Below are 13660 nucleotides of genomic sequence, written 5' to 3'. Positions count from 1 at the left end.
CCTTGGAGGGAAGGGAATGAGAGGGGGATGGCTCTGTCACCACACACACCCGTGCCTGCTTAGCACTCCCAGTGGGACAGAGTTTTCCCCTGGTTCCAGTGCAAGGAGTCCGGCGCCCTGCAGCAGTTCTGGTGCTCGATATGAAAGGATTGACTAGAACATTTTATTTAAATGCACCCCATTGCGCAAAGTGCTTGAAGCTTAACATAATCAACTTAAATACGTTAACTTATATATATAAAAATGCCGGTAACAACAATGACAACATACTGCATTCTTTAGAGGAAAAGAGTGTGTTATCACCATAGTGGTATGGGTTTTTAAAAACAACCAAATATTTACATAATTAGTTCTGCAATCGATACATGATTACTCAGAAGCAAGGCCTATAGAGCCCTTCCCCAACCTGGTACTCCCCAGATGTTTTAAGTACGTCATAAGAGCCCTGCAGGATCAGGCCAAAGGCCCATCTAGTTGAGCATCCTGTTCTGACAGTGGCCACGTGCATGCCCTAATGGGAAGCACACAAGCAGGACCTGAGCGCAACAGCACTCTCCCGTCCTGCGGTTTCTAGCAAAACTGGCATTCCAGCTACAGTTACCGTCAGTCCCAGACAGCCTGGCCATCTGAGGCTGATAGGAGCTGTAGTCCAAAACATCTGGAAGGCACCAGGCTTGGGAAGGTTCAAGAGGAGTTGCTGCCTAGAAAGTCTGTTCTGGAATTTCAGTCTTAGTTTTATTTAAGCTTTGATCAGCTGACTGAAAGAATGATGGTGGGAAAGGAGTTTGCCTTCTAGAGAACTTGCAATCCCGAGCAAGTTATGCTTCATCTCATATATTCTGGAAAGGTAAGATCACGTTAACGTGTAAGCTGAGCCAGGTAAAATTAACTAAATTAACCATACCAACTTTGATTTCACCACCAAAAGAAACTGCGAGGACTTGGGAGGGATCAAAAAATCATCTAGGCTACCACCACATTTGGTCAGGTAAGAGTCTCTTACCTGCCAGACTCCACCCCAATCCCAATCAACAGAGCAGATGAACTATAGAGAAGGTGTTTGCACATCAGAAGCACTGAGATGACTCAAGCAAGCAAGCCAAGCCACACACGACCATGGAGAGAATTCTAGGCACTGATGTTCTGAGAAAATTCCTCCATTCCAGTTAATTGGTCCATTTCTTCACATCAGCAGCCTTCACCAGGGTCAGCCTAAAGCCAGGAATGGGGAAACATGTGGCCCTCCAGATGTTGGGCTCCAAGGCCCATCAGCACAGGCCAAGGATGATGCACTGTTGTCCAACAACAGCTGGAGGGCCACAGGTTCCCTGGTCCTGTCCCAAGGCGATGCATGGGAAATCACAACTATAAAGGTGGATGGTTCAAGCTCTTCCTGTATAAACAGCCTTTCCCACCTGGTACTCTTAAGGGTTTTTGTCCTGCGACTCTCCCGTCAGCCCCCACTTGGAGAAGGCTACTGCGTAAAGGGCTAGATGAGCCTGTTCATCAGGCAAAGAGGCCTGCAAGAAATGCTTACATTTGCCCTGTGGGTAAGACGCTGGAGAAGCAGACCCCTGTAGCCAGCAGGATTGAACCCTCTGCTCTTCAGCTCGTGAGTGGAAGGTTCAGTCCTGCTCAGTTTGGCTATGTGCACTCATTCCCCTGCTGGGAATAGGTGCGAACAGCCAAAGCTGTGGCATGGGGCTGTTTGAAAGCCCTTGTGCAAACAGCCCTGTGGTGGTCTTAAACCTCAGGTCCAGAAAAGGTTCCTCGCCCCTGATTTGCCCACTTAATGCTAGGATCTTCATGCATTAAGGCTCCAAGTTCTAAATGTGCATGGGCAGCTGTCTCTGTTCATTTACTTGTCAGCTGGCACTTCATCCAGGTGCGATTTGTAAAGCCCAGCTACTGAAGCCTTCCGCTTGTTTGCCCTGTTTGCTTTACGCTGCCCTTTAATGGCAGCCTTGAGAGCAGGCAGCAGGCAGGACCCCTAGCAGGGCTTTCCTGGTGATGGTGGTGCACTTCTGGAGGATTTCGTGGGGCAGAGGGCGTGGGGGTATTGTTGGACCATCAGGAGTGGGCTCAGAATCTGAGGAGTTACGCAAATGATCAGAACAGCCCAGAGGTTCTTCATCAAAAGCAGAGTCACTTTGTTCCTTGCTCCCCAGAGATAAGGCGGGACTGCCATGACTCTCTGAGGCACAGTGAAGAAGGGTATCTATAGGGGGGTTGTTCCCCACCCTCTTGGCCTCAGGATCCTGGGGCCAGTAATATCCATGTCCACTCACATTTCCTGAGCTATGAGACAAGCTGTTGGTCTCGCTCATCTGCCCAAAGCCGGCTACAACCACAGACCCACTTAGAGAGCGGGATCTTGCTCTACTTGGGGGGCTCTCTTCTTTCCCTTCTGTCATCCTATTGGTTGAATAAGCCTGGGCAACACCCCCATCATAGCTTCTCTGATGGCTCGGGGAGCTCTTGCGCAAGGGACTAGTAGCTTGAGACAGGTTAGGGGTAGAGCGGCCCAGGTTGCTGTTGGCAAGAGCCAGGAATTTGCTGTAGGGGTTTCTGTACGGCTGGAGGAACAATGAGGGGACGTAGCCAGCGCTCCCGTTGTACCTGAAAGACCAGAAATGCAGAAACTTGTCACTTTAAAAAAAGCAAAAGGAGTTCCAAGATGATGGGGGGGGGAGAGAGAAAGCCAAGACTAAGCACATCTGTGTCACAGTAGCCCTAGGATCTACAGGCCACCTCCCCCAGGGCCTAACAGGACTCTTCTTCATTTTGCTAATTTATTCTGTTTCTGTATTGCAGATCATTACACAGATGCAATGTACAAAGGAATAAAATATAGAAATGTAAAGTGGGTATTGAGTTGCAATATTTGCTGAAATAGCCCAGTTTTCAGCTGGTGCCCCAAAGACATCACTGTCGGTGCCAGCCTGACCTTGCTAGGCCGGGAGGGGGGGCTCCACATTCTAGGGACCACAACGCTAAATCACTATTTTGAGTAGATCAGGGACAGGCAGCATCTGTGTCCCTCCAGATGTTGTTGGGCTCCAATTCCCACCGATCCCAGCCAGCTTGGCTGATGCTGAGTAAAACCTTGAGCTTGTCAGATCCCTCAGCATTGGTGTTACATACTGAGGACGCCTGTCAGCATTCGAGCCTCTGTGTTCTGCTCAAGGGAGTCCCACAAAGAGTGTATGACAGTAATCAAGCCTTGCAGCTCCCAATGCTTGAACCACTATAGCTAAGCTATCCCGATCCAGGAATGGCCGCAGCCCCACTGGCTCACCAGACAAGCCACCAGCCGTTGTCTGATTTCTCCAACACTTCCACCACAACCCCCATCTTCACGGAGAGCTCGTCCAACTTCTTGGCCTTGTACGGCCACGTGACATAGTGCAGCATCCCTGAATGAAAAGAGAAGGAATTGTTTGTGCATCTCACTCCTTATTCTCTCACACGTTGTGCCATAACAGCAAGGAAGAAGGAAGGCATCTCGGATGGGGAACAATTTGTAGTCTGCACTTCCCAAACCCATGGGAAGCTGTCCTTCAAATAACGTCTCTGAATTTTGCAGTGGAGTTCTCCAACCAAAAAGTGCATACAGAGATCCATATATTAGGGGAGACAAAAATCATATATTGGTGAAAATAAAGTATATTATATTGGGGAAAACATTTCTGTACATACATGGATTCTATTAGGGAAAAAATGTACATATTAGAGGAAACATGCATGGGAAATGCATATGAATGTTCACATGGGCTTCTTTTTAAAAATCTCAAACAACTGTGGAACTGAAGCAACCTGAACTTAAGCCTGGAAAAATGAGAAAACAACTCGCCCATCCCTAAAATCTATAGCTCTGTGTGACTCTGCTTTATACAAGTCAGACCATTAGTCTATCCAGCCCCATCTTATGTGCTATAACAGATGGCATCATTCAGCTTAGCCATAATGGAACTTGATTTGTATAGATGGGACTTACATAGACCAGCTTGCCTAGTACTGTCCGCCCTAACTGGATTCCCAGGGCCTTCGGCAGATATCTTTCCCACCCTGTTACCTTGATCCTTTTTTTTTAAAATAGAGATGCCAGATATCGGGCCTCAGATTTTGTGTGTGAAAACCACAAGGCAAGGGCCACAGCTCAGTGGTGGAGCATCAGCCTTGCATGCAGGAAGTCCCAGATTCAATCCCCTACAACAGGGGTGGCGAACCTTTGGCACTCCAGATGTTGCTGAACCACAACTCCCATCCTCCTTGCCCATGGGCCATGCTTGCTGGGGATGATGGTGTTAGGTCCAAACCAAACACGCGAGCTGTCTCTGTCTACTCCAGCTCACATCCCCCCGGGAGGGGTGCGGGAGTTGAGTGCAAAAAGACCCACTACCAGAGATCAATTAAAAACGACACAGAAATCCTTTGCAAAGGGGTCCCACTACTTACCGCTCAAAGCCTTCAGAATGGGAACCTCGTTTATTGATGTCTTAGGGTATATATAGTCTCTCCCCGAGTATAAACACAAAAGGAGCTATTGCTTAGTGATTACAGCCTTAAGATATGTAGAAGGAGGTAAAGGGGTACAGGGGAAGGGCATAAGCGGAAACATTGAGATTATCTCTTAGATTCCATGTCTGCATATTTCGCATGTCCTTGAGATAAGCACTTTGCATGAACCGACAAAGAGAAGAGTAAAGGGGTGGCCCGGCTGCAACCGGGCGCCCCATGAGTAGGAGACAGACATGAAAATTACTACGCTTGCATATCAAAGGGTTTCACAAGTCAAGGTCTGTGGGGCAGCGGAACAACTTATAACATTTCTATGCAAGGCACATTTATAACAATAAACAAGGTCATAGGCATGGATGTGATATAAGAAATACATAATAGTGAAGTTTCCAGCTCAAACCAGCTTTTATTCTTCGAGCCACTGGAATGTAGGTAAGGGTCAGGTCGCCAGGAAATAAACCTTTCTTGATATCAAAAGTCAGTCAGGGGTCACTTTGAATCTAATCTGGGCACTGTTCACATTTATATGGACAGGGTATAAAGCAAACTATAATGTTTAAGGCAATTCTTAAATTTCAACACAACAATGGGAATTGTAGTTCAACATCTGCAGTGCCAAACGTTCACCACCCCTGCCCTACAGCATCTCTTGGAACGACTGGAAACATCCCCTTCCTGAAACCCTGGAGAGCAGCTGCCAGCCAGTGACGACAGCATTGAGGTATGACTCAGTTCAAGGCAGATTCCCAGGTTCCTATGTGCTCTATGGCTCTGGCCCAAGACCACAACTAGCCGAAGGTGACTTTCATAGCACAGCAGAGATTTAAAACTGGGTTTTGCTCATCCAAAAAACCACCCTCCTCTCCACTCTGCCGCAATAGTCTGGCCCAGGGGCAGATCACCTTCTTTACATGCGAAGGTGCCAGGCTCTGCATAGTGTCCAACAACTTCCATGAGCGCAACAGGACTTCCTTCTCTTCCTCCTGAGCAGCCCTCATATCTGTTCTGGGTTTCCCCCAGAGCAGATCTGGGGACGGTGAAGGGGCCACATGGGGGAGGACAGGGAGGGGACATTCTGTTGCGCTTGCAGAAGTCATTCCACACGTGCAGTGTGATTTAGTTGGACAGAACCCTCGGTCCCTGGCATCTCCAGTTCGAAAGGCTTGTACAGTCATGGGGCTAGGACCTCAGAAGGTCCAGCTCCTTGTCAAGGCAGCCCTGGGTCTGTATAATGGTCTGTCTCTGTATAAGGCCACTCTGGATGTTCATACTGTGTCTGAAAGTAGAGGTTCCAGTAACGGAAGGGTTCTAGCTTAGAGAAGAACACATATTCAGCCCTCGGCATCTCCACTGCCAGCAGAGAACCTGGGACCTTCTTGGTCTACATCACCCCCAACCAGGAGGGCCAATGGTCAGAGATGGTGCAACACGGAGTCCAGTAATAGCTGGAGAGCCAAAGGTTTCCTGTTCCTGAGCACTGGTCAGATTTGAATGAACATAGACGATGTTTTCTTCTGCCGGTGCTGTTTTTAGCATTGCCGTTTTATTTTTAGATGTGTTTTTGCATCATGATTTTGGGGTGTCTAATCTTTTCTGGTTTCATATGCTGTAAGTCACCCTAGAACGGGTAGCTCTGAAACTTAGTCTATAAATAATAAAATGTATTAATTGATTAAGGATCTTAGGAAGGGCAAGGCCTCTGCCTGCCAGTGTAGGCCAGCCTTTGCCAACCTGATGCCTTGCAGATATTTTGGACTACAGCTTGCACCAGCCCCATCCAGCATGGCCATATGGCGCTGGGGTTGATAGCAGTTGTAGTTCCCCACCCTTGCTCTATGAGAAAGAGAGAGTCATGTGAGAACAGGGGCGGCTGGTGGCTTCATATCAGTCGGGCAGTGAAATCTGCTCTGGCTCTTAGTCTGAGCTTTCAAGAAGCTTGAAAATTTGCACAAAACATGGAGTGGATTTCTCTGCCCCACTGACATGGAACCACCAGCTGCCACTGCGTGAGAGGCTTGTCTGTAGTCACCTTCTTCCTCAGTTTCCCTGACAACGGCTGTGTCCTCTGACTCTTCCAGGTATGGGGCCGGGAACCAGGCAATTTGCTTTCGGTCGTTTTCTACCAGCCACCATCCTGCAGAAAATAAAAAGCATGAAAAGGTGAAGTCACCTATTAGCTCCCCTGGTGTTTCATTTGTAAACAAACAAAAAAGGCAGAACTTGGTGAGTGTGGAGGTTAAATGTTCCCCCTAATCCCAGTGTTATGAGAGCACTGTTCATCCCCAGAGGCACTCTTGTTACTGCTTTTAAACAGCCAGAGTTTGAGCAATGGCCTCCTAAAGGAGATTTAGGATCTTCATTGTTTTTGGTTCAGGTTTCAGCCCTACCCTTCTGCCCTGTAATCCAGCAGGCAGAGAGAGGCAGCAGAGGCAGAAGGATGGCAGTCAGGTGTGGAACGACAGAGCGGTGTGCTAGGCACATTTCCTCCCCTACATTCCCTTAGTCTAGCCTATTGTTCAAACCAGGGACCTCCTGACATGTAGCTCAAACCTCAGACTCATGGTGCGATACCTGTCCTTTCCAGCAAGCGGGGGGGGGTGCTGATGGAAGCAGAACTGCTGAGTATTTTGTCCTATTATTTTGTGAACCACTCTGCCATTTCTAAAAATATATACTTGAATGAAAAGCAGCACAGAAATGAGATAATAAGTACATACCCGTCATGTCCTTCATGAGGACTTCAAGCATTTCCTCCTTGGTGGCTTTGAAGGGCTTGTTGTTTGTGTCTTTGGTTTCGTAGGCTTCGACGCACCTGTAACTCTGGGAGATGACCGGCTGCGTGATGGTTGCACTGGATGGGTGGGCTGTCTCTGTCCTCCTCTCGCCCATTTCAGAAGGCAAAATTACAATGCTGCAAAAGGAGGAAGCATGACCATTGGTCACATCCTTTTTGGAACGGAAGATGTTCCCAGGAAATGACTGCAAATAGAGACTCCTTGCTCACTCATTTAGCCTGACCCGCAATCCAGTTTCTTCATCTACCCATACTCCAAGGGACTATTTTTATTTTGTACTTTTTACTTATTCATGGTTTTATGTACTTTATATGATCTTGTTTACTCATGCTTTTTTATGTACTGATCTTTGATCGAAGTAAATTATTCATTCATTAAACTTTTCACTCTGCCTGGTATATATTACTTGGAGACTTTCAAGGCTAGAATCAGTGGAAAGTAGCTCATTATTTAATGGGGGAGGAATTTGATTCAGTTCACATCTAAAGGTGAACCTGCCTAATTTGCATCAAAATACAGCCATTCTTTGAAACTTGCACTTCTCTGAATTTTGCAGTGCAGCTCTCGAGGAACATAACATGTACAAAAATGCATATGCTGGGGTAAAATGTCCATTAAAATGCATATATTAGTGAAAACAGCATTATTTTAGGGGAAATTGCTTTGCAAAAATTTGTACACTAGGCAAAATGGCAGACAACAGTGTATATTAGGAGACATTTACACTAAAATGAATTTTTATGAGGAGTTTTTTAAAAAGATATTGCAAACTGATGTCAAAATGTGGAAAACTGGATTTAAGAATGGGAAACTGAGAAACTGAGAAAAACTGAAATTTACATATTTGTTCGTCTCCACTCAATATAAAAACAGTATGTAAAAGTATGTAAAATGTAACCTATCACTAGCAATGGCTCATTGATATCTCGTCACTCAGAGTTAAAACAAATGCTTAAAACCCAAAATAAATCCTCTTAAAACAAAACTTTGGTGTCATGTTGGCTGTAGGTCAATGAGGTATTTATCAACTAGGATCCTTCAAAGCATATCAATGAATTCACATATGACCAATTCGTTCAATAAAAACACACATGCACAGTAGATTCCTTCAGATTGCAATTTTGCTGCAGTGATTATGCCAATAAACTCCAAAGGTGTCCTTCTCTGCAGCAGTTCATTACAATTTCATTTTGCAGACATATTAATCCAATTCATTTATTGGCTTCAGCGACCCACCCGCCCCAAAACTGTTCTATAATGACGGCAGTTGCATTTGTCGGAGTTTGTTTGCAAAAGACATTCAGCAGATCACAAATGTAGCTTCTGAGGGTCATAACTAAAACGCAGAGCTTGGAAGATTACTTTTAAAAAGTAATAAATTACAGTTACAGTTACATGGCCCAAAAAGTAGTAATTACTGCTACAATTACAATTGCTCTGAAAGTAACTGATTACTTTACTTTTCCTCCAAAGCAATCACTACAATTACATTTCAGTTACTTTAAAAAAACACCTACAAGGTGCTGGCCTTGGCTGCTGCCTAAAACAACATTAAAAACAAACAAATACATACAGAGGTAGTAGAATAATTATTTTTATTCATAAGATAGCAATGGTGGTCTCTCTGCCGGTAAGGGTGGTGGGGAGGGAGGCTGAGGCCACTACTCAGATCTTTGCACGCCAAACCAAGTGCAACCCCCCCACTTAGCCAGCCAGCATAATCTCTCTCACTTAACCACCTCCCAGACCCTGCCCTGCCACCAACTAAGGGACACTCACTCAAGCAAACATTTTCCCCTGAGATGCAAAAAAGTTAAAATACTGCAAATGCAGCACAGTAGCCAGAGTTGGTGGTGGAGGCCACTTTGTGTGCCAAGTGCAAACACAGTATTCACACACACACACACACACACACACACACTGTGTCATCTTTTGCCTCCACAGTTCTTTATCTCCATTCTGCTGCTGCCTCCTCCTCCTTTATTCATGTTCTTGACCTCCGGATCCTTTTCCCCTCCACTCCATTCTTCACCACCACTATCCGTTTTTTTACATAATTGTTTCCTCCACTCCACCCCATCTCACTCTCCGCTTCCTCCCTCGTCGCCTCCTGCCCATCCACAGAGCATGAGGAGAGACACTGCACAGAAGCCCAGTTTGAGGCACATGATTTTCATCCACAAATCAGAGGAGCAGAAGACTTCCCCTGCTCCCCCCCAAGTAATGCCCAAAAGTAATTCTGGGAAAGTTACAATTACTCCACAAAAGTAATACGATTACTCCTAGTTCTATTACAATCAAAATGTAAAGGAATTACCCACTCGTTACTCAAAGAAGTAATGAATTACAAGTAATTCGTTACTTGTAACTAGTTACTTCCAAGCTCTGCTAAAACGTTCTGATTTCAACTCAACCCACTTACCATCTTGTCGCCTCTTCCAGGCCACAGCAACACCTTCATGTGCGCAACCCAGAGAAGTAAAACCAGTGCAAGAAATAAAACTCAATTCAGATAAAGCATTGCTTCCAAACTTTGGCACGACATTAAAATTGACCAGCCGCGGTTTGTGAGGGGTTGGGAAGCCACAGTTGGAAATCAGTGTTTGATGCAGGCTTACAAACAGTAGTTTGAGCTAACTTAAGGGTCTGTCTGAACAGACCAGCCACAGGGATGGGTGTTGTGTCGCTTTGCCTCTGGACCAGAAAAACAGGAGTGCTGTTATGGTGGGAGATGAATTCATGGATTGCCAGTTGACACGGGAGGCTGGTCACCATGTCCAGTGTTCTTTGCAAGTGACAAGGATGGTAAGAAAAGCAGGACAAAGTGGCCCCACCCTCTCCAGTGTCCCCCTTGGCAGCCCCACCCAGTTCAGTGGTTACCAGCTGCCACTGGCTGTTGTCCCGTTTGGAATCAGCCCACGACACCTGAGGGAGACCAGCCATCGGCCGGAGAAGGAGCAGCTTGCAGTGAGCTTGCTTTGCCCCCCTCCTCCCTCCCAATCCTTTTTCCTTTTGTGTCGTGTCCTTCAGATTACAAATCTGAGGGCAAGGGCCTTCTTGTTACTGATTGTTGCTGCAAGCCGCTCTAGGACCCTCTTTCAGCTGAAGAGCGGAAAGGAAAATAATAATGCTACTTGAAATAAATAAATAATAACATAGATGTGTGTGCCCCCCCCCAAAAAAAATCTACTTGCATTTACAAAACAAACACACACATGACGGTACCTGTTCTCTGGAAAAGAAGGGTCCATATCTCGGCTCTGCGCTTCAAAAAAATGGATGACGTCTTCTCCCTGAGAGATCTTGGCTTCTGTCCTCAGCAGCTCCTGGCAATAAATCTCCAGCAATCTCAGACTCTCCCTACACCTGCTCAGCTTCTGGTTCTTCCTCAGCATCACATTGATGTCTTTGAAGGGAACAACAAACAGGGGGAAAGCCATCAAGGCCTGCTCTGTCCTTTGACAGGAGCTCATCTCCCAGCCCCTTGCAGTTTCCATCTTTAGGCTTGCAACTTTGGGGGGGGGAGTATATTAAACATAGGAAATGGCTTTATGCTGAGTCAGACTGTGGGCCCATCTAGCTATTGTCAACACTGACTGGCAGTGGCTCTGCTCCTACCTGAAACCATGGACAAATGCTGCCAGTCAGTGCTGCCAGTGTTTTCCAAGCCATACCTGAAGATGCCATGGGACCTTCTGCATGCAAGTCAGGTGCTCTGCCACTGAGCCATGACCAGTGGGGTGGGCATACAGTGCTGTGCTCCCTGCTAGGGGGTGAAAATAAAGCCTTTATCTGTGTTGCAGGGAGAGGCACAGGGAGAGGCAAGGGACGCAAACAGCAGATGTCACCAATGCAATCAAAATCAAGATCACCTTTTACCTTGGAACTTCGGGATCGTCCGGTCAGACTTCTTCAACAGACCACTTTCAATGGGGAACTTTCTCTTCAAATCTTTCTAAGTGATGGACAAAATAAGAGCAGGGAAATTTGCCATATCATGCTTCTCAGCGGGGGAGAGATCAATGTGCACAAGCAGGGAAAAAACTGTCTCCAGATTCAAACCTTACTCCCATCTAGTTCAAAAGCAAACTTACATGGAGTTTCTTAAATTCTTCAAACGCCCTGTAGATAAGAATGTTGTTTTGATCTGACCAGGCGACAGAAAGCATCCAGACCTGAAAAAGGTGAACACATTGTTCACACAGGAGATTGGTTCTTCCCCAGCCAGCTATGAGGTGGTCCTGCTGAAGGCCGGCTCTACCATTAGGCAGAGTGAGGCAACCACCTCAGGAGGCAGATGCGAGGGTGGGGCAAGCATTCCCCTCAGTGGGAGGCGAGAGATGTGGCACAGCCTGTCTTGTGCCCCTTAAACTGGCTTGGTGGCAGATGTTGTTATATTCAACTGCCAGTCTCTTGCGGATGCAGAGTGATGGAGTGGTTGTCTTTTCATTGCCTGTTGAAGATCTTTCTTTTTCACCCAGCCTTTTAAGTGGAGATCTTTATAGCCTGTGTACTCTGTATCTATACCGGATCTGAAATTGTTTTTAACCGATGAAATTGGGTTTTTTAAAAAATGTTTCTATATATGGGATAGTTTTAAATTGTTTGTGTATACGGAAGGTTTTACAAATTTGGAATTGTTTTTACATAAGGAGTCATCATTCACTGAGTGGCATTCAGCGCTGCTCCTACTCACAGTAGACCCATTGCAGTTAACAAATATGACTTATGGTTCATTAATTTCAATGCGTCTACTCTGAGTCCTTAACCGAATGCAACCCATTGTTTTTATCATTGATGTTTTTACTGGGAAAACACAGTGAGATATTTTGTGGGAAGTGATTCACAATTAAATCAATTACATAAAATAAATAATTAATAAGGAAAATCTGGCCTCTGACATTTGGGCAATAGCACAAGGATTACCCATGCCCGCGCCTCTCAAGAAATAGCAATTCACGCTCTGCTCCTCCACACAAGTCATCACAAGTCAGGAAATAGACTTTCCTAGGAGAGCCACTGCAGTGTCATGGTTAAAGTGTGGGACTTGGGAGACCAGGGTTCAAATCTCCACTCTGCCATTATAGCTCACTAGGTGACCTTGGGCAAGTCACTGCTTCTCAGCCTAACCTACCTCACAGGGTTGTTGTAGGGAGGGGGAGAACCATGTACACCACCTTGAGCTCTTTGGAGAAAAGGGGGGACATAAATGCCATTCTTCATCCTCATCCTCGCTTGTCATTGTTTGTGCCAAGACAGAACCAACTGGAGAAAAGCACCAAGAGGTCGTTGCGCAGGATTCCTGTCTGCCGGTTTTTGAGCCAGCTGGCCACTCTGCCTCTCTGCAAATTAGCACAGCTTGGGCTCCACTAGCCTTTGCCAACGTGGTGCCCTCCAGCCATTTTGGACTCCAACACACATCAGCCCCATCCACCACAGTCATGCTCCCACCAGCCTCAGCGCCAAACAGCCATGCTGGCCTGTGCTGATGGGAGCCAGCATCCAAAGCAGCTGGAAGGCACCAGGTTTTAATTGGTTCGAAGGCAACGCTTTGAAAATGGACAAAACGAAAAGGAGGACGTTCTCAGGCTTTCCAGTGGCAGCCCTCCATTTAATTTCACTTATTTGATTCCGTTTGCGTGAATCACTTCCCACAAAGTATCTCAAAGTGATTTCGCAGTAAAAACCTCACAAAACCTGCAATATGCCCCATACATTTAAAGCACATTTAAAGCACATGACTTCCCCCAAAGAATCCTGGGACCTTTAGTTTTACCCTGCACAGCACAACGAAGCACCCTTAACAATCCCAGCCGACTTCTTTGGGGAGATTCTGTGCTTTAAATATGCTTTGCATGTACGCAGCCAGAAACAATTGAAAACATTTCCATATATACAAACAATTAAAGCAATTTCACATATACAAACAATTCCATGTGTAAAAACAATTTCAGGCCTGATACAGAAGCGTTACTGAGCAAGAGGGCTGCAGAAATACCTTCTGTTTTCCGTGCTTCAGCAAGCCCAGCGCTTTCACCTCCACTGGATACCTGTCGTTGCTCATCTCCCCCACAGTACGATGCTCCGTCTGCCCGGCAGGTGCGCTCCTGGACCTTTCTGGAGCACCAGCTTCCTGCAGGCCAGGTATTTAGGAGCACCCCAGGGAGGAGGGGCCTGCTTTTCCCAGGCGCTGCTTCAGCTTGGCTTCCTCCTCCACCCAGAAGCTACAGAGTCTGGCAACCCTGCTGGGATTCTTTGCAAAAAGGGGGCAGGCACTGATGAGCCCAGCCCCAGTGCAAGGGCATCTCTGCCAGCTCAAGACATTTTGGAGCCTCAAGCAGATC

General features: G+C 46.5%; 1 protein-coding gene across 1 annotated transcript; it reads right to left on the bottom strand.

Annotated features, from left to right (window-relative positions):
* Window positions 1-252: 252 nt before the first annotated feature.
* Window positions 253-13396, bottom strand: NOXO1 (NADPH oxidase organizer 1). The gene is made up of 8 exons (XM_061599539.1): window positions 13315-13396; window positions 11411-11491; window positions 11196-11271; window positions 10542-10722; window positions 7239-7432; window positions 6551-6655; window positions 3299-3416; window positions 253-2619 (listed from the first exon to the last, which is right to left on the bottom strand). The coding sequence occupies exons 1-8, from the start codon at window positions 13378-13380 to the stop codon at window positions 1953-1955; spliced, it is 1488 nt and encodes a 495-aa protein (XP_061455523.1). The 5' UTR covers window positions 13381-13396; the 3' UTR covers window positions 253-1952.
* Between the last annotated feature and the right edge of the window lie 264 nt (window positions 13397-13660).

Source organism: Rhineura floridana, chromosome 17 (genome assembly GCF_030035675.1).
Source record: "Rhineura floridana isolate rRhiFlo1 chromosome 17, rRhiFlo1.hap2, whole genome shotgun sequence".
NCBI lineage: Eukaryota > Metazoa > Chordata > Lepidosauria > Squamata > Rhineuridae > Rhineura > Rhineura floridana.
Note: the sequence above shows the minus strand (reverse complement) of the source record. Positions and strands in the feature narration are given on the sequence as shown.